The sequence below is a fragment of the Procambarus clarkii genome, chromosome 19 (genome assembly GCF_040958095.1).
Source record: "Procambarus clarkii isolate CNS0578487 chromosome 19, FALCON_Pclarkii_2.0, whole genome shotgun sequence".
In the NCBI taxonomy this organism is placed as follows: domain Eukaryota; kingdom Metazoa; phylum Arthropoda; class Malacostraca; order Decapoda; family Cambaridae; genus Procambarus; species Procambarus clarkii.
The window spans coordinates 10852516-10874318 of record NC_091168.1 but is presented as its reverse complement, the minus strand read 5'-3'; the positions used below and the strand labels follow the sequence as shown (position 1 = coordinate 10874318).

The following is a 21803-nucleotide window of genomic DNA, read 5'->3' as shown; positions in this document are numbered from 1 at the left end:
TCTGTTTGGACTGTTCTCTGGTGGTTCTTGCCGGAACCACAGGGGGTTTGGTTAACCGTGTGGTTCGTGTCCGGGGTGTGTCCTGCGTCCTGGTGGTCAGCTGTCTCGGTTCATTCCTCTTCGTGGGTTGGCCAGTCGTCGCCGATTCGTTTTGTTGGCTCTGTTGGGCTTATGGACTCCTGGCCATGGACGTCTTCGGGTCGGCGTGGTCTAGGCGTCGCCCGTTTTGTGGCGCCCTTCCCACCTGCGAGGACTTCACGGTGGAGGCTTTCGGCAGGCCTGGTCGAGGTGGGGGGTACCTGTACCTCTTCTCCCGGTCCAGCTGTTGCTTCGGGTTCTGGCTCAGTTGCAGCCCATTCCCATGAGAACAGTCCTTATGGTTCCACTGTGGCCGGCCCGGCCTTCTTTTCAGACGCTGCTTGATAGGTGTCCGTACCCGGGGCGTTTTTCCTGAGGCTTCGCCTCTTTCAGCAGGCCGAATCGGTCCTGTCCGTGACTGGTTCGGCCTTCTCTTTGGCTCTTCGCGTCTGGTATTTTGACGCAGGTATCGCCATCTCTATGGTGTTCAGGGGGCTTTGTTGACGGTGTCCCACCTGCGAGCTTCGTCTTGGAGACTGTATGACGTTTATTACGTCTTCTCGCGTTTTGTTTCCCCTCCGGCCTGCTCATGAGTCGCCTGAGCCATCCTGGTCCTTGTTCAGGGTGCCTTCTTCTCTTCCCCTCAGTTTGTGGTAGCCCCTTCGGTTTCAGTTTCCTTCTCTTTGGTACTGGTGGTAGCTTTATTGGTGTGCAGCCTTTCTCTGTCCTGGCGACGGTCGAGACGGCTGCTTTCCGGAGGGGTTCTTGGGGTATTGGTACTTGTTTGGTTTGGCCGGGGGGTGCGTCCTGTGTTGTCCAGTTGTGCTTTTTGCTGTTGCCGGCGTACCGTGCCTGGGGATGCGCTGTGGTTGATCCGGTTCCTTCGTTCCCTGTTTTCAGGGCTCGGGTCTCCCGGGTCGTCCGCATTGTTTTCCTTCTTACTGCGGTCTGTCTTTGCGCCCGTGCTGTTCAGACGTTTACAGCAATTGCTGCTGTGTTGGTGACGTCTCGGGCTCATTTCGGGCGCAGGGAATTGTGGGTCGCACAGGTTTTTGGCCGCCCATCCATATGTGCGTCTGTTCTTGGGCGTTCTTGTTGCCTTGGGTCACAGGTTTGCGACCGGTTGTCTTGGCTTTGCGTTGCAGAGTTTGTGGCGGCCGCCTCCTGGGTTAGCCCTTTCTTTTCCTTCTCTTTGGGTATGAAGCTCCAGGGAGCCGTAGGGGCTCCCCACAGAAAACCAGCGTTGAATGTAATGAAACGCCATTTTCTGGGTGAGCCCCGGAGGCTCCCTGGAAACCCTCCCTCCCACCGGTCGGCGGTTTTTTCGCGTTGGTTGAAGCTTAGCTTCCGAACTGGAGCTTGGCAGCCGGCGCGGTAGGTCCGGGGCTCCCCCCTCCCCCTCCCGGGGTGGGGAGGGCTGCGCGGACGATCGGCGCGGCAGTAAAGTGTGATGTTTGCTTGTTTGCTTGTTTCCTTGGGATTGTAGGGAGTTTTCTACCTCTGTTCGGTTTTTGTTGTAGTTTCTTACCATGTGGGGTTTGTTTTGTTACGCCTACCTTTCTGGGTGCCTAACCCCGGTCGATGGCAGATAAGGAAAACCCCCAACCATATGGGGTTTTCCAGGGCCATTGCTCCCTGAAACCTCTCTGAAGGGGCCAGGTTCTGGCGCTGGTCCCTGGTAGGTCTGAACTCCTTAGCTAATGTCCCGGTCTAACATAACACACATTAGCCCGATAAGCTCCATGGAGCCTCCGGGGCTCACCCAGAAAATGGCGTTTCATTACATTCAACGCTGGTTTTTTATCCTTCCTATTATCTTAGCATCATCAGCAAACATGTTCATATAATTCTGTATACCAACTGGTACATCATTTATGTAGACAATAAGCATCACTGGTGCAAGAACTGAACCCTGTGTTACTCCACTTGTGACATTTCTCCAGTCCGATACATTGCCTCTGATCACTGCCCTCATTTTTCTATCAGTCAAAAAAATTTTCATCCACCTCCAATATTTTCCAGTTTCCAGAACAACTTCTTATGTGGAACTCTGTCGAAAGCCTTTTTTAGGTCCAGATAGATGCAATCAACCCAACCATCTCTCTCCTATAATATCTCTGTTGCTCGATCATAGAAACTGAGTAAATTCATTACACAGGATCTTCCAGATCGAAAACCATACTGTCTGTCTGATATTATTTCATTTCTCTCCAGGTGTTCTACCCATTTAGTTTTAATTATTTTTTCCAATATTTTGACTATTAGACTTTTCAATGATACAGGTCTATAATTAAGGGGGTCTTCGCTGCTTCCACTTTTGTAGATTGGAACTATGTTAGCCTTTTTCCACACATCAGCTACAACTCCTGTAAACAGGGATGCCTGAAAAATCAGCTGAAGTGGAATGCTGAGCTCAGGTGCTCATTCTCTCAGAACCCATGGTGAAACTCCATCTAGACCAACTGCTTTGTTCTTATTTAGCTCCTTGAGCATTTTTTCCACTTCGTCTCTAGACACCTCTATGTGCTCTATGTTGTTCTCTGGAATTCTTATTGTATCTGGTTCCCTGAAGATTTCATTTTGTACAAACACACTTTGGAACTTTTCGTTTAATGTTTCATACATATCCTTTTCATTTTCTGTGAATCTATTTCCCATTTTCAACCTCTGAATATTATCCTTTACCTGCAATTTGTTGTTTATGAATTTATAGAATAGACCTGGTTCTGTTTTACATTTGTCTGCAATCCCGTTTGCAATGCAATGCAAACTCGTTTCAAAAGGAAAAGTTCATAACCCAATTCGAATTTTCCAAAGAAATTGGGTTCATAACCCAAAAAGTTCGTAATTAGGGGCATTCGTAAGCTGAGATGTCACTGTATATGATTTGGACTATGTGTGCCATCTACCGGGTCTGGCACCCAGATAAATAGGCGCCCTAAAACACCCCCCCCCCCCATTCTGGTGAAGAATTGCTACCAAACGACAAACGAGAGGATATAACTCTCCATGAAGACAAACGATCAAACATGCATGACGTATCTCGTTACCAATGCGCCGCCATCTGCACAACCCTCCTCCCTCCCCCAGGAAGGAGAAGGCGGAACCCCAGTCCCCCCGAGCCTTTCAGTTCTTGGCTGATGTCGGTGGGCTTCGGTCGTGTACCTCCAGCTTCGGCTTTTCTTCTCTGTTTTTGCTTCGGTGGTGTGCGAGCTGGGAGTATATTCACAAGTACTCGGGCTGCAAGCGCTTAGGGTTCCCTTCCCTAAATGCCCTGTAAGTACTGCCCTTCAGGCTCATGGCTTCCTTCCACAAGATGCCTTGGGAGTTACCTCTGTTGCGTCATTTACTGCTCGGTACTTGTCTGCCCTTAGAGGCAGCTGGGAGGTTTTCTTGCTCTGTCTGCCTGTCTGTCTCTGGGTAGCTGGGTAGGGAGTAGTATTTGTCATTGGTAGGGGGGTGCAGGGTATTTATACAGCTAGTTTTCACCTCTCATAGCAGCCAGTTCTGCATCCTTTGGGTACACTGCCCTCTTGCAGGGTTTTTACTTTTTTTTTGTTTCTTGCCATTGCGGGTGGTCTGCCCTTGGGTTTGAGTTACACCCTCTATATTTACATTGGTGGTACCCTGCTATGCTCCCGTGAGTGTACACGTCTCAGGGGTGCAGTCTTAGAAGTTTGGTAAAATTGGGAGTCGGTTAGTACTACCCTGCCTGGGCTTCCCTTAGTGGAAATTGAAAAGCTAAGGGCCCTGGGAAACCCCACGGGGACGCGTGGGTCTGTTGGATGTGACTCCCAAATCCTCCCCCCCCCCTCACTTTTTGTTAGTTTGAGGGTTGCTCTGTCCCGTTGTCTCAGGGTGACTCTCACTGATTATGCATCCGTCCAGCTGCCTGTTAGGTCGGTTACACCTTCGACCCAGAGTCCTGCGAGTTGTTGCTTGCTAGTGACTCTGTTCACCCAGTCCACGGATGACTCGCTTCAGGTGCTGGCAGCTCTGGCATTGCATGCTAGGTTTAGATTGTCTACAACCGTGTAGTTGTTTCTCGCATCTTTGTATCGCTGGTATGTTTGGGGGCTTGGCCTCTTCCTGTATTGATTACATTTTTGTGTCTTTTGGTCTCTGGCCCTTTCGCAATTTCTGTTAAACCAATCCTGTTTCCTAGTTCTGCATCTCTGTTTTGGTATAAAAAAATTTGTGCCTTTATCATATATTTCACAAAACTTGACATACATCTCATTCACTTCCTTGCCTTGCAATAAGTCTGTCTAATTATACTCACTAAAAAAATGTCTAAGGTCGCCATAATGTCCACTCCTGAAGTCAGGTTTTTCAACTGCTTCAACCCCCTTATTTTCTTCCAGATTATAACACATTGCATACTCTATTCCCAAAAAGACATGGTCACTTTTACCCAAGGGAGGAAGGTACTGAATGTCAAATATTTCTTCCTCCTTCCTGGTAAATATCAAATCTAGCATGGAGGGAACGTCCCCTTCCCTCATCCTCATAGCTTGTTTAACATGTTGATACAAGAATGTTTCCAGGATGAGGTCTACAAATTTACAGGTCCAAAAATCTTCTGTTTTAGCTTCATATCCTTCCCAGTCTAAGGATTTCAAGTTGAAGTCGCCGACTATCAACAGTCATAAACTATTGTTATCCGCTCTCGCTATGATCTCTCTCATTATTGTTATAAGACCTTCTCGTTTACTATCTAGCTCCTCCTTTGACCATGTGCTACTTAGCGGTGAACTATATGCATTTATGATCATTAGTTTATCATCCTCATGGCAGATCTCTAGTGCTATTATGTCAACTTCTTGTGGATTGGCAGTCATTATTTTGTTCACCTTTAGGTGTTCTTTCACCAGCACAGCAACGCCACCGCCTTTCCTAATTTCCTAATCTGTCCCGTCTCCAAATTGAGTAGCCCCTTGGGAATATGACCTCATTTAAAATAACATCTTCAAGTTTTGTCTCAGTGAGTGCAACAATATCTGGTGTCTGCAGCTGTATTACATCACTTAACTCCAGTATCTTCACTCTTACTCCATCTATGTTGGTGTATGCAATCTTCAGGAACTTGTTCCCCCTCTTCTTATTTTTCACTCCCCCTCTCTCTAATGATTTTGTTGGTTTGCCTTTATGTACCACTTTACTGGTCTGCCTACCTCTATCACTTTGTAGAAAAAAGAATTGATTTCTTCTTCATTCCTGCTCTCATTTTAAAGTTTTGCCTCGGCGAGGTTCAGTTTCAGCTTCTCTCTATCTTCTTTTGAAAGATCTCGTCTTAATGACCACTCTCTCCCATCCTCATCACTTTGTAATTTTCTAGCATTCCTTAGTACTTCTTCCATCTGTTTGACACCATTTAGGGTGATCCTCAAAGGTCGATCTTTCTCTTTTACATATCTGCCTATTCTCCTGTAGTTGCAGACATTCTCTGTGGTTGTAAGACCTTCCACGAGGCCAAAAATTATATCTACTACTTTCGATTCTTCTACAGCTCTTTCTGACCTAGATGTTATCTCTTTTTCTTTGCAACCAAAAATTATCAGGGACTTACTCCGATCAACTGAGTTTTGCACCAACTTCAGATTAGAGGAGGATCTTCAGATCATAAAGGAGGAAATAAGGCAGAGGCAAAAAATTACAGACCGATAGCACTAACATCGCACATCATAAAATTTTTTGAGAGAGTGCTAAGAAGTAAGATCACAAAATACATGGAATCACAGCATCTCCATAACCCCGGACAACATGGTTTCAGAACAGGGCGCTCTTGCCTGTCGCAGTTGCTGGACCACTATGATATGGCATTAGATGCTATGGAAGACAAACAAAACGCTGATGTAATTTACACAGATTTCGCAAAAGCTTTTGATAAATGTGACCATGGTGTTATTGCACATAAAATGCGTTCAAAAGGAATTACCGGGAAAATAGGCAGATGGATCTACAATTTTCTGACTGACAGAACCCAATGTGCAATAGTCAACAAAATAAAATCCAGCCCATCAACCGTGAAGAGCTCAGTCCCCCAGGGTACTGTGCTTGCTCCAGTACTTTTTCTCATCCTCATATCGGACATAGACCAGAACACAACCTATAGCACTGTATCATCCTTTGCAGATGACACTAGGATTTTCATGAGAGTTGGCAACATAGAGGACACGGCAAACCTCCAATCAGATGTAGATCAGGTCTTTCTATGGGCTACAGAAAATAATATGGTATTCAACGAGGATAAGTTTCAGCTCATGCGCTACGGAAAAATTGAAAATATAAAAACAGAAACCACGTACAAAACGCAGGCAAATCATAACAGAACGAAAAGGCAATGTAAAGGACCTGGGTGTACTCATGTCGGAAGACCTTACCTTTAAAGAACACAATAAAGTAGCCGTCACAACTGCAAGAAAAATGACAGGTTGGATAACAAGAACTTTTCACACTAGAGATGCTATACCGATGATGATACTTTTCAAAACGCTTGTGCTCTCTAGAGTGGAGTACTGCTGCACAATGACAGCCCCTTTCAAAGCTGGAGAAATTGCTGACCTAGAGAGCGTGCAGAGATCCTTTACTGCTAGAATCCACTCAGTAAAACATCTAAATTACTGGGACCGACTAAAGAGCCTAAATCTGTACTCCCTTGAGCGCAGGCGGGAGAGATACATAATAATTTTCACGTGGAAAATAATTGAGGGGCTGGTCCCAAACCTGCACACAGAAATAACACCACATGAGACCAGAAGACATGGCAGGATGTGCAGAATACCCCCGTTGAAAAGCAGAGGTGCAACAGGTACTCTGAGAGAGAACTCTATCAACATCAGAGGCCCGAGACTGTTCAACACGCTTCCACTACACATAAGGGGCATAACTGGCAAACCCCTCACAGTGTTCAAGAGAGAACTGGATAAGCACCTCCAAAGGATACCTGATCAACCAGGCTGTGACTCATACGTCAGGCTGCGAGCAGCCGCGTCTAACAGCCTGGTTGATCAGTCCAGCAACCAGGAGGCCTGGTCGACGACCAGGCCGCGGGGACACTAAGCCCCGGAAGCACCTCAAGGTAGCCAAGGTAGATGCCAATTCCTTTCTCACTTCCAGCCTAATGTTTGTTTTATTTTGGTTGCTGCAGTGTTTGACTTCCTTTACTGCTTCAATTTTTTCCTTCTCCTTAGCCACTTGTGCATTGGTGAGTTGCATATCTTTCTTGCACTGTTCTATTCCCTGTGTAACTTCCTCCATCTGTTCTGACAAAAGCTGTTTCTCCTGTTGAATTTCCTTACCTAACCTGTTGTAGTCATTTATGTTTAAATTTACTTTAACTTCTTCTATAGCTATTTTTAAGAGTTTATTTTCTTCTTCCATGGCTTTGCAATTTGTTTCCAATTGATTCTTATCCTTGCACAAGTCTTTCACTAAACCCTCAAGACATAAAACTTTGCTATTTAAATGGTCATTACTTTCTTTCAATTTACTAATTATTTCTACATGAGAGGTCACTATAGTATCTAATTTTACCAATTTGTTGTATAGACTGCTAATATCAATGCTTTCTTCATTGAATCCCTCAAAATCAAGCTCTGTTTTGTATTTCCTCTTGCCGGCGGCCATCTTGAATGTTCTTCTCTGCACTGGAAACACTAGGGCAACTTTTTCTCATCCATTTTTTCACTTCCCTTGGCACATTCCTGTTATCTCACCTATTTTTCAAAAGCACTATACCTTTATGTTCTCTGGGACACCACTCACTATCATCAACCTGTACTACAATACTTAATATTGTTGAAATATGCTGGAGCTTCTCTTGTCTGCCTCTTGGGAAAGAACTTGGGATAAGAGGGCCTCTGGCGCGTGTGGCGTTCAGGTGGGTCCTGATCTAACAGATAAATTTAAGTACAAAATATTGACACAATGAACACACTAATGTTAATACACACTAATGGCAATACAGTTAATACACACTAATGGCAATGCACTATAATGACAAAGATTACAAGGCACATTAGGATACATTTTCTTAATGTAACCTTCCTATGTCCATATTTATTGTTCTTCATTACACTGTGGGGCTTAGCCCCGATTTTCGTTCAGTGACTGAATCTTTTCTTGGCTGGACAATCGTTCATTGACAGTCATTCATTGCACTTTGGACACTCATTCATTGACAGTTATTCACTGCCTGCCTAGCCCCTTTTATTTACCTTGATATCATACTGTATATGTAATAGTTCTTATACATTATGTTTCCACTTGCTGCCTACGTCATATTACTTTATTATCTCTAATGTACATTCTTGTCCCTAGTTAACGATATTTGGGCCATCTTTACAGTTTTTTAATTGCATATTTGCTTACTTCATTCCTTATACGCCTGGCATTTATTAGTGTGCATATTGGCTGTACTAATATTAGTGCTAGGCAAGACTGTGTATGTGTTCGGATCCCTGATCCTGCACAGTGATAGTGTTCAGGTATAGATCTGTGTTATTTCATCTTCTCCTTGTCTTATATTACAAGCTGATCTGTTGAAACGTTGACAGGTGTAGGTAGATCTCGCATCAACCACTCCTGCCCCCTACAGTTCATTGTCATTAGGACGAGAGGAGCTAGGGGTTTACAGCCCTGGCTGCGGACTTTTATTTTTATTTATTTTATGTATTGAATCTTTGTATTTTAGTGCAGTACATGTCCTCCAGTGTTCTCCTCTTCCATAAATCAGCGGCTCATGCATCGTCTGCACTGTTGGATCTGTTTCCGCCATTCCTGTGGGATGCAGTGTCACAATTTTTCGCTTTACGTCTCGCGTGTCGGCTAGTGGTACTCGTTTCCTCATTGGCTTCTGCCTGGGCCCTTGCTCTTCGGTTTTTGTTGCCATTTGTTCTAGCTGTTTGTGGAGTCTGCGGTTAGGCAGTTTCTGCAAGCAACTTCTTCTAGTTGTCGTCCGTGTCTGACTTGTTGGTCCTTTGGCGGTCCAGGAGGGGGGGGGGGAATCCTCCCGGATGGGGTGTTTCTGCTTGCCAGAGTTTTGGTTCTTTCCTGTCTTTTATTCTTTTAGATTCCTGGTGACCTAGCGGAGGTTCTGTCTGGTTCCTGGTAGCCTTGGTTCAGGTGCTGCTTGCTCGGTGTCCGCAACCAGAGGTTTTTCCCACGTCTCCGCCTCTTTCAGATGCTCGGTCTGGTACATTACGTGGCTGGTTCGGTCTTCTCCTCGAGTCTTCGCGTCTGGTGCTTTTGACTCGAGTCTATCACCATCTGTTTGGTGATCAGGTGGCTTTGTTCTTGGCGTCCCACCTGCGTGCTTCTTCTTTGCGGCAGTATGTGGTTTACTGGTGGTGGTACTTTTTTCTTTTTGTCTCTTCATAGGTTTACTGCACCTTTTGTTGCTGTGGTCTTGTCATTTTTCTCATGGCTGCTCAGGACTGTCATCTTCTGCCACATACTGTCGCCTTGTCTTGTGCGGCGCTGGCAGAGCAGCTAAGGCTTGCTTCGGTTTTGATGTTTCTTCTGCACCGTTTTGCAAGCTGTCTCGTGCATTGTTTCACCTCCAGCCGGCTCATGCATCGCCTGAGCCATCCTGGTCTTGGCCTGGGTGCTATTTTTTCACCCCTCAGTTTGTTGTGGCTTCTTCAGTTCTGGATTGTTTATCAGAGGTTTCTGCTCCTTTGGGTTCTGGTGTCCGGTTTGTTCGTTTGTAGCCGTCTCCTCTTTTCTGGCGAGGTTGGGCCGGCTGTTTTCCAAAGGGGTCCCTGTGGTTGTTGATGCTTGGTTGGTTTGGCCGGGGGTGCATCTTCTTGTGTCCGGTTATTGCTCTCTGCCATTGCCTGCATGCCGCAGCCTCTGTGGCCCTGGATGCGCTTTGAGTTGCCTGGGTTGCCTTCATCCCTGTTCAGGTCTCCCGGGTCATCCGCGGGGTTGTTTGGTGTTGCCAGTTGTCTTGCTTTCAGGTTTCAGGCAAGTGGTTTCCGCCTCCCGGGTTTGTCCCGGGAGGGACAAAAGAAATTGACAATATGCCTATGCACTCAGCTCCTGGGCCTGACTCATGGAATTCAATATTCATAAAGAAATGTAAAGTACCAGTAGCGAGAGCACTCAGTGTAATATGGAGAAAGAGCCTGGATACAGGGGAGATACCAGCAGCACTTAAATCTGCAGATATAGCTCCGTTGCACAAGGGGGGGGAGTAAAGCCTTGGCAAAAAATTATAGGCCAGTTGCACTAACATCATACATAATAAAAGTGTTTGAAAGAGTGATTAGGAATCAAATTTCTAGTTTTATGGAAAACAATGAATTGCACAATCCAGGACAACATGGATTTAGAGCGGGAAGATCATGTCTGTCACAGTTACTGAACCACAATGACAAAATCACAGAAGCCCTAGAAGAAAAGCAAAATGCCGATGTTGTATACACAGACTTTGCAAATGCGTTCGACAAATGTGACCATGGGGTGATAGCTCACAAAATGAGGTTAATGGGAATAACTGGAAAAGTAGGACGCTGGATACTCAATTTCCTGTCGAACAGAACACAAAGAGTAACAGTTATTATAGACTGTGGGTTGGTTGGTGTTGTCGTCGTTGATCCTTCTCTATGGACAACCCAACCCACAACTCGGCAGAGTGCTTATACTAGGAGATCACCCTTGGCGCTTCTGGCTCTTGGAGAGGGGCTCAACGTCACACGTTTAGGGGATGCGGCTCCAACACTTAGCCTCGTTGTCACGTGCACACACCCACTCGAGCCGCTGTGACTCCCCACTCTCTTATTTTTGAGATATGATCTCCTCAATCCCCTATGACTTACTAGTATTACCTCCTACCCTGTCCACGGCAGTGGTTCTTGGTTCTTTCTCTCTCTCTCTCCTTCTTTACTACCTCCTGGGAAGCCTCACTAGGACAAGGGCAAACACCAGCAAATTGTGACACATTTACTGGACAAAGCACATACACGATACATACACACATATAATAATAATGAATCCTATACTCTATAATATCACAATCAGGTTGCACTCCAACACCATCAGAACTCTATTATCAGCTTATCAAGTGGTATCCTATCTCCTGGTTCACCACCTGATACTATCAACCTCCTCAAGTTGATCAAGCCTACATACACTGTTGCACCATCAGCAAGATAACATATATATATAGAAAATCAGCATTTGAATGCAATAACATATACCAGTATAAATGTTCATTGATACTTCAGTATAAAAAAACTCCTTGACATAAGAATGCCAACAGTCACTCACCTCTCACTGCGTCTTGCACGCTAATGACAACCAAACACTATCAACTCCCTATAAGTAATCCACCAGAACTTCCCCTTCCACCTCTGGAAGTTCACTACCCTAATATCCTTAGGTTCTCCCGGGCTTCACTACCAGGATCCTCTGCAGCTCCTCCAGGCTGCTATCATGAAGTTTCCTTGAGCAACTACGGTGCTTCACCCTTCTGCTAGGGTCCTCCACAGCTCTCTTGGCTGCTACACCATGAAGTTTCCCCGAGCAACTATGGTGCTTCTCCACCTCTACAGAAGCACGTGACACTCCTCTTCACTGCTGCTTCTCCTCACAGCTCGAGGTCCTCTGCTCCACTACCTTGGAGTCTCATCAACTACTTCATCTGCTGGCTTCGAAGTTCTCAGCAACTTCTTCCCCAAAAGACAAACCTGCAACCCATCGACACTCCAATAAAATGTTCCCCTTTAACACATAAACAAAAATAACCACACAATATGCTTGCCTCAAACCTCTATCTGTTCTCTACATACAGTGAGAGTGGACTCCCCCGTTTTGGGCGGGTCCATACTCCACCTCGCCTGGCGGTGGTCCTCACTCGCTGGGAGGGTCTTCCTCCGTCAAGAGCCAGGCTCCCTCAGTCGTCCGCCAGCGCTAAGAGGGGGCGGACGTCGCTCCGTGCTCCTCCCTCTTCACTCTCCTATTTCAGGCTTTCTGCCTTATTAAAACATGTCTAACTTATAAATAAACATTGCTACCGTCGCTGGGCACACGACCAACTACAAGTGATCACTATGAACTGGCGTATATCGTGCTTACCACAGATTAACTGATCGAGGGCGCTTTTCCTCTGACGGCGTCTGGTCAGGGCGCTCCACACAGCCCACGAAAATGCCTCTGAGTAGCTTATTAAACTCTACTCGTCGACCAGGACTTGATACCACAACGTTCCCAGCTCGGTTCCACAGCTGGCACGTCTACACACTTCTCTTCTCTTCGAGATATATCACTAGGGGTTCCCTTCTGGCGGGAGCTCAAATGGAGCGCGGCTTCCCCCTGCGATGTCTGGCACTCAAGTGAGGTCAAGGTCCTCCGGAAGCGAGCCTCACACCTCCAGCAAAATGTCCACATCTCCTCGCCAGTCATTTATCTGTGTTCTTCTTCATTGCCCATGATCTCAAACTGTTATACATATCCAAGCAACTATTTTACATATGCGTTATCACTTCAATATTCGCTAGACCTTCTAATCAGGTCAGGCTTGACGAATAACTCTCAAGGAGGGAGACTCGTTTCTCCTGTAGGCTGAGATCATAACACAGTCAATCAGATAAAATCGAGTCCAAGCGATGTTAAAAGCTCTGTACCTCAAGGTACAGTCCTTGCACCGCTACTGTTCCTTATTCTCATATCTGATATAGACAAAAATACACGTCACAGCTTCGTGTCGTCCTTTGCAGATGACACAAAAATCAGCATGAAAATTACCTCACCTCTGCTGAAGACATTGAAAAACTACAAGCAGATGTCAACAAAGTTTTCGATTGGGCAGCAGAAAATAACATGATGTTTAACAGTGATAAATTTCAGGTACTCAGGTACTGCAAAAATGAGGATCTGAAACATAATACAGGGTACAAAACACAATCTAATCTTCCCATAGTAGAAAAACAGCATGTCAAGGATTTGGGAATAATGATGTCCGACGATCTAACGTTTAGGAAGCATAACTAAGCAAGTATCGCGTCAGCCAGAAAAATGATCGGATGGATTACGAGAACTTTCAAATCCAGGGATCCCATCACAATGGTTGTACTCTTCAAGTCACCTGTGTTGTCCTGTCTCGAGTACTCACTCTCCCCTTCAGAGCAGGAGAGATTGCTGAAATAGAGGGAATACAGAGAACATATACGGCACGCATAGACGAGATAAAACACCTAAATTATTGGGATCGTCTTCAAAGCTCTCCAAATGTACTCTCTAGAAAGGAGACGAGAGAGATACCTTAATATACACATGGAAAATACTGGAGGGTCAGGTCCCAAATCTACACGGATAAAATAACAACGTACTGGAGTGAACGATATGGAAGAAAATGCAAGATTGAACCAGTGAAGAGCAGAGGTGCCATAGGCACAATCAGAGAGCACTGTATAAACATCAGAGGTCCACGGTTGTTCAACGTCCTCCCAGCGACTATAAGAAATATTGCCGGAACAACCGTGGACATCTTCAAGAGAAAACTGGACGGTTTTCTAAGAGAAGTTCCGGATCAGCCGGGCTGTGGTGGGTATGTGGTCCCTGCGGGCCGCTCCAAGCAGCAGCCTGGTGGACCAGACTCACAAGTCGAGCCTGGCCTCGGGCCGGGCTTGGGGAGTAGAAGAACTCCCAGAACCCCATCAACCAGGTATCAACCAGGTCCCGCTTTTGTCCTTGCTTTTGGGTAGTTAGCTCTGGGAAGCCGAAGGAGCTCCCCCCAGAAAACCTGCGTTGAATGTAATGAAACGCCATTTTCTGGACGACAGCCGGAGGCTCCCTGGCATCCCTCCCTTCGGCATTTTTTTCGCATGTTTTGACATCCAGCCTAAGAACTGACATGACAGGCTCCGGTAGCCGACAGTGGTATGGGGCTCCCCCTTCCCCTTCCCAGGGAGGGGGGGGACGTTGTACAGACGGCGGCGCATTGGTAACGAGATGACGTCATGCTCGTTTTATCTTTTTTCTTCATGGAGAATTCTATCCTCTCGTTCGGCATTTGGTAGCAATTCTTCATCAGAATGGGGGGCGCCTATCTTTCTGGGTGCCCAACCTGGTCGATGGCAGATATAGAATACTTCTAAACCATATATAAAGTGTCTCTATAGGCCATTGCTCATGCCTCTCTGAAGGGGGCCAGGTTCTGGCTCGTCCCCGGTATGCCTAAAACTCCATGTACAGTGACTGATGCCTAAAGCTTATACATCCATATCAGCCGGATAGCTCCGAGGAGTCCTCGGGTCTCACCCAGAAAATGGAGTTTCATTACATTCAACCCTGGTTTTTTTGCTACTGACTAATAGGATTCAGAGGCCTGGCTAAAGGTTCAAAGTCTTACAAGTGCAGAGACACACTTGGTTGCTCCTGCTGTATACCCCCTGGCACCAGCCCTCATGACTCCACACATGACACAAATGTTGTCATACCAGGTTAGTTTTATGCTGTACAATTTAGATGATAAATGTTCTTCTTTTGAAATAGTAATTTGACAGTTTGTATATAGTACTCATACAATTTAATCCTTCTAACTGAGCAGTCCTAAATTAGGTAAATTTCCTAGTACACATAAGAAAAAATATAAAAAATTCCTTCCTATGACAAAACATTTCTTTCTGATGGTGGGGGAAAATGTAGAATCATTTTAGTTTGGCTGTAATGAGGTGAAGATATGTTGAAAATGTGAAATTCTTTGGAATTAATTCTCAAGTACAGTATTTACAATAGATTTCTTCTCATCATTAAGATCTTCCAGGTCCATAAAGGTCCATGGCATTCCTAGCATAGGCCATGCCAGGAATGCCTAGTAAGGGTTAAAATGTACCTTTAACTTGCTTAGTAATGTTTTCTTTGACTAGGCTTTTTATGGTAAATATTATTTTATTTTCATCATTTTGTTATCAGGAGGCATTATACAACGAGAATCACCAGGAAGCTCACAAATTGACTACCAATGCGATGACAGTTTTCAAATCTAGATTCAGGCGGATGCAGATGATTGATGGGCCTGCAGAAGCTAGTGGAAAATTTGTGAAAGCTACCTGTGTTCTCCACAATATTGCTCTTATGAATGAAAATGAAACAGTAAGTGAACATTATTACTTAACCATAGATTCAGAATAGGTGTTTGATATTTGTTACATTTCTCTCATTATTTCTGGGGGAGCCCCTTCAGCTCCCCGGAGCTTATCCAGGCTGATATGCTAATGTCAGACTTTGGCATCAGTCATGTGTATGAAGTTCTGTGGGCCTACTGGGGACCACAAACCAGAACCTGGCCCCCTCGGAGAGGCATGGGGAGCAGTGGCCTATAGAAACCCTCATGTAGTTGGAAGCATTCTATATCTGCGATCGACCGGATCAGGCACCCAGAAAGGTAAGCGTCCCAAAACATACCCCTATTCTGGTGAAAATTGTTACCAAAAGCCAAACAAGTGGATAGAACTCCCCAAAAAGAAACGAGCAAATGAACATGACGTCACATGTCGCCGCGCCGCTGGTTGCGCAGCTCCCCCCGCTCCCCGAGAGGAGGAAGGGGGAGCCCCAGACCCCCTGCCCGGCTATCCACCCTTCAGTTCTGAGACTGATGCTTCAGTTCTGAGACTGGGCAACAGTTGTGTGCTCCGGCTCTAGTGGTTATTTCAGCACTGTACCTAGTGTGTGGTGACTGTCTCTAGGTGGTGTGTGAGCCGGGAGTGATTCACCAGTACTCGGGCTGCATGTGTCTAGGGTTTCCTTCCCTAGGTGCCCAGTAAGTACTGCCCTTGGAGCTTTGGGCAACCTTCCCCAAGTTTCTTGGGTTCTGCCTCTGCTAGGCCGAAATTATCTCCACGATAACGACAGGCCGTATACTGCTTGGTTTTCAGCTGCCCTTTGTGTACTAGGGGGTTCTGTCTCCCTTGTTTGCCTTAGGGTGAGAGGCAGTTTGCACTGGTAGGGGCGCAGGGAACTGCACAGCTTGTTTTCACCAATCATAGCAGCCGGCTCTGTTCCTCCTGGGTACGCTGTCCTCTTGCGAGGGTTTTCTTTTTCTTTTTGTTTGTCTGCCTGGTGGAGGGTCTGCCTTGATTTTTGCCCCCCTGTGTATTGAGGACTCTTCCTTCTTCCAGTGGTTTTCCCTGCTAGGTCCCCGTGAGTGTACATGTCCCAGGGGTTCAGTTCTTAAAAGGTTGTTTTGGTAGACTTGGGCGCTGGTTAGCAGTACCCTGCCTGGGCTTCCCTGAGCATGAGTTCCGTCTCAGGATCCTGAGAACTCCCACGGGGTCGCATGGGTCCGATGGATGTGACACCCGGAGTCCCCCCCCTCGCTCTGTGCAAGTTCGAGGGTTGCTCTGTCCCCCTTGTCTCGGGGTGACTCTCACTGCCTTTGCCTCCATTTGCTGCCTGTGGGGTCAGTGGCACCATCGGCCCAGAGTCCTATGAGTTTTGTTGCTTGTTTATGACTCGGTTACCCAGTCTTATGCACACTATGCGGATACAGGCAGCACTGGCGTTGCACGTTGCGTTTCTGTGGAGCGACACGCTAGGTTCTTTGCTCCCTGGATGCCCTGAAGCTGCCCCGTTTCAGTTGGTGTAACAGGGCTTGGGGGTGTTGGTTGCTTCGGTTTTGTTTCCTACCGCGCCCTCTTGTTTTCCCCCTGTTGTGGTCTCCTGCCCCCCCCCCATTCCTCCCTGCATCCAGATCCGTACTGTCTGTGGGTTCGAAGTCGGGATCGGGCTTAGGTGGTCTTGAGACTCTGGCGGTCTCGGGGAATTACCCTTCCGGGGTAGCGACGGAGGCATTTGAGCCTGTTCCTCCAGCCGTGTTGTATGAGTCTGCCAGTGGGCTCCCTTCCTTAGTACTTGTCTGCCTGCCCCGGTCTTTTTTATAAAAAAAATACAAACAAATACAAATATTTATTCAGGTAAAGTACATACTTACAAGGTGAGATACAGAAGTTGATGGATTTATAGATAGAGCTAGTACATATAATGCCTAAAGCCACTATACGCAAAGCGTTTTGGGCAGGAAAAACACTAAGACTAAAACTTAATACTAATTGAGAATAAAGTATAAATTGTGTTGAGAAAATATAAGAACAAAATGAAAAAGGGGGGGGGGAAACATGGCAGAAAAAAGCAAAAATACAATTTGGTCAACAACAGCATTGTTTAAAATCGTACACACGGGTTGACATTCAGGGGTGAGGTAGGTTACATTGAGTTAATTACGTAGTACTTAATTTTTATCTTAAAAAGATAGAAAATTGTTTTCTTGTGAGGCTGGGTCTTTGGGGGGACAGCTCGGCCCCGGGACCTACCGTGTGGGTTCCTGGGTCTAGGAGAGGGGCTGAACTTCGGGGGTCTTGGGCTCCATTAGACCCGGCTGGGGGTTTTCTACCCTCTGGGCGGGGCTTGCGGTTACGAGGAGTGGGTTTTTTCTTCCCCCCTCTCCGTACGAGTTGTTGGGCATCGACCCCTTCCCTGGTTCGGTTCCTTGTCCCTTGGATCCATAGGTTCTGTCATCTCGGTGGGTACTTTTCTTAGTTTCTCCACCCTTCTTTTTGGGACGGGCCTTCACTGTCATGTTCCCACTCTTCTTGGAGTTCTGCATGACTTTTGGTCTTGGGTGCGACTGTCGCCCACATGCAGAGTTATGCTATGTATGTTTCGCTACTTATTACTCTTTTCGGCTACTGGTCATAGCTTCCCTGTGTACTCTGTACAGGGACTCAATCATTGACAATAACATTTTGTCTAGTTTTATAGTCAAATTCGTGATTTTATTTCTTCAGCTCGCGGCTTCTAGCAACCCGCATCTGGCATCCTTGCCTGCGCATGCGCTATGTAGTTTGTTTTGATATGGGTGGTGTGCACGTGTGCTGGTGTTCTGCGTCTTTTTCTCTCATGGTGCTTCACCTCTCGCTCCATCTCCATTCTCCATTCCGTGCCCCATAGCTGCTGGGGGTGTTCTGGATTACCGCTATGGGGAGGACTGCTGGGTTTTTCCCTGCATGTGGGTGAGGGGCTCCTCCAGTCGCCTCTACCCTAGTCTTCTCCTGCATGTGCTGCTTTGCCTTCTTCCACAGGCGCTGCTCCCAGCATCTTCTTGGCTATGTTGTGTCGTGGCACATTCGTGCCTACGTTCTGCAGGTGAGTTTATGCGGTCTGACGTCTCTTTCGGCCAGGCGCTGATTCGTGGTTTTTGGTTACGAATATAAGAACATCAGGACACAGCTAGGTGACTGCAGCAGGCCTATTGGGCCATAAGAGGCAGCTCCTATTTATACCCATCCAGTCCCACTCTTATGCAGGTCCAACCCATGCTCGAGTCCAGCAAGGGGCCCCACCTCCACCAGGTTCCGAGGTACAATGGTGGGGGGTATATGTTTTGGGTAAATGTAACTGTGATGAAGATGTTATGAGGTGACATTTTGCTGCAGTTTTCATACTGTGGATGTGTGTTGGGGATTGGTTATGGCATTTTGTTTGGCCCTTCCATACTTCTTCCTGGGGCCTTCCTTGTTCCTCTGTGTTCATTGTTGCAAGGAGGGTCACGGCCCCATTTTTTTCATGGTCTTACCTGGTCACTCATTCCTTGCCCTTCTTGCAGTGCCTGGCTTAGCCCTTCCATATACGTTGGATTCTCTGTACTTATGTAGTTGTACTTCGCTCGTTGTGTTTGCAGGAGTGGGGCTCTGGGTTTTTAGTCCCGCTTCTCACCTGTCAATCGCTAATGTGCGGGTTCCGGAGTCTGCTGGGCTCTTTCATTTCTATGCTTGAGGTTGTGTGTGGTGTCATCCTTCACCACATTGCTTCCTCATGCGTTCCTACTATTCTGGCACCTACTTCTTTCCAACGTCTTTATGGCTCCTTTGAGCTCTCATTCCGAAGATGTCCCCCTGGTGCGTGTGCCCCTGGGGTCCCTTAGTCGATCTTTCTCTACCCTATCAAATTCCTTTGAGAATCTTGAATGTGGTAATCATGTCCTCGTAGCTTGTACTTCTTGCTTCGGGTACTGATCTGGTGGCATACCTTTGCGCCTTTTTCTGTTTAGTCTTGTGTTGGGATGTGTCATGCACCTCTGTGTGTTGTTGGCGTAGCTTGTTGGGACATGACCGGCGGCTCTGTGTGTTGTTGGTCGTGTCCCTTTCATTCCGTTTGCTACTTGCCTTCTTCGTTCTTCATCTTCCTTCTACGCTTATGTCCCTGGTCGTTGGTGCAGGGGCTGTTCTTCTGGTCTTTTTCTTGTGTTTTTCCGTTTTCTCATTTTATCCTACACATTGTTGTGTGTTTTATTTGTGCCTTTTGGCTCTCCTATGTTGCCAGGTTTGGGTTCCTGGTTTCTTGGCTTATCCTGCCTGTTGGCATTTTCCCGGTCTCGTGGTGTCACTTCTCTAGCATCTCACGTCGGAACCGATGTCTCTGGTCTCCTAGCGGGCTCACTGGCATTGGGTTGGGCACTCACTGCGGGCCTGCTCCAAGCAACAGCCTAGTGGACCAAACTCTCACAAGTCAAGCCTGGCCTCGGGCCGGGCTTGGGGAGTAGAAGAACTCCCAGAACCCCATCAACCAGGTATCAACCAGGGTTGTTTTCTGTACTGCAGACGTTCCATCCCCTCCTTTGCCGGCTTGGGCTTCCGGCTCTGCTGGTTCCGTGGTGAGAGATCTTGCCACGGCTCCGCCTCTTCCTAGGCTCGATTGGCCCATGGCAGGGCTGGTTCGGTTCTGCCTCGAGTCTGCTGGCTCCGTGGTCGCACCCGAGATCTTCCCATGGCTCCGCCTCTTCCTAGGCTCGATTGGCCCATTGCGGGGCTGGTTCGGTTCTGCCTTGAGTCGAAGGCCTACGGCCTTCTGTTGGTGGTCAGGTGGCTTAGTTGCTGGTGTCCCACCTGCATGCTTCTTCTTGGCGGCAGTGTGGTGTTTTTTGGTGGTCCTTCCTTTTCCTTCTGTCCATTCTTAGGAAGCTGCGTTTGTTGACGTGGTCTTGTTCTTCTCTTGTGGAGGTTCGGTGCCGTCATCTTGTCCCATACTGTCGCCTAGTATCCTGCAGCGCTGGCGGAGCTGCTTCAGTTTGCTTTTGGTATTGATGTTATGTCTGTACCATTTCGCAAACTTTCTCAGTGCATTGTTTCACCTCTGGCCTGCTCATGTGCCGCCTAAGCTATCCTGGTCATTGGACAGAGTGCTCTCTTTTTCTTTTCTTCTCCATTGGTTTGTTGTGGCCCCTTCGGTTCCAGGGTTGTTTCTTGGAGGCTCTTTTTCTGTTGGCATTGGCCTCTAGGGGTCTAGTCAGAGAGCTTCATGCTCTCCTCCAGCGCAGGGGTTTTCTGCTCCTTCGGTCGTGGCGATAGGTTGGTTCGTCTGCAGCCGCGTCCTTCTTTTCTGGTAAAGAATGAGACTGCTGCTTTCTGGAGGGGTCCTCCAGTTGTTGATGCTTGGTTGGTCGGGCTAGGAGTGCATCATGTTTTGTGTCCGGTTGCAGCCCTCCACCGTTATTTTGCGCGCCTCGGCCTCTGTGTCTGGGGATGCGCTTTGGGTTGCTCCGGTATCCCTTCTTCCCTGTTCGTGGGTGCGGATCTCCCAGATCTTTCGCATGGTTGTTCCGGCTAGCTAGCCTGCGGTCTATCCCCATGCCCTGTGACGTTTTCAAGTTCGCTGCTCTTGCTGCAGGTTTAGGTAACATGTCCTGGGCTGACATTTGGGCGCGGGGCTTATGGTGGTCGAACAGGGTCCTGGCTGCTCGATATCTCGTGAACGTTCGTGGGCCTAGTCGGGTCCGTGTCACTTTGGGTCGGCGGTTGCAGCCAGTTGTCTCAACTTTGAGTTGAGGTGTGAGCAGCGACCGCCTCCCAGGTCAGTCCCTTTACTCTTCCTTTGTGGGTAATTAGTTTGGTTTTCTGGGCTCCTCCCAGAAAACCAGTGTTGAATGTAATGAAACAGTCATTTTCTGGGTGAGACCCGGAGGCTCCCCGGCATCCCTCCATCCCCCTGGTCGGCGGTTTTCGTGTGTTTTGACATCCAGCCTCGGAACTGAAGGGTGGATAGCTGGGCGGGGGTCTGGGGCTACCCCTTCCCCCTCCCATGGAGAGGGGAGCTGCGCAGACAGCGGCGCGGCGATGTGTGACATCATGCTCGTTTGCTCGTTTCTTTTTTGGGGAGTTCTATCCACTTGTTCGGGTTTTGGTAGCAATTTTCACCATAATAGGGGCTTGTTTTGGGACACTTACCATTCTGGGTGCCTGACCCGGTCAATGGCAGACATAGAATGCTTCCAATCACACAGGGGATTCTATAGGCCATTGCTCCCCATGCCTCTCTGAGGGGGCCAGATTCTAGCTCGTGGTGCCCCAGTAGGCCCACAGAACTCCATACACATGACTGATGCCAAAGTCAGACATTAGCATATCAGCCTGGATAAACTCCGGGGAGCCTCTGGGTCTCACCCAGAAAATGGCGTTTCATTACATTCAACGCTGATTTTTTATATACAGTACTTTATCAAGTTACATAAATCTGTATCTGTTCCTAGCCTAGATGCTAAATTTCAAAGACTTCTAATATTATCTCCCTCAATGGTAATAGAAGCACTGTAATTAAATGACTTAGGTAAAGTTTTCCCCATGAATAATATTATTCAGTACAACATAAATTTTCTTGACAGCTGCTTATTGTAATTTCTTTAAGGTAACTCTTCTTAATATCCTGAATTTTCTCAACGAAGTTCTTCA

The 21803-nt window shown here is 47.2% G+C and overlaps 1 protein-coding gene across 1 annotated transcript in view; it reads left to right on the top strand.

The window, feature by feature from the left end:
- LOC123757639 (uncharacterized) overlaps positions 1-21803 on the top strand; it is a 285082-nt gene that overhangs the window by 244048 nt on the left and 19231 nt on the right. The window contains 2 exon segments of the mRNA XM_045741479.2: positions 14400-14525; positions 14998-15177. Coding sequence (XP_045597435.1) covers positions 14400-14525; positions 14998-15177 — 306 coding nt within the window.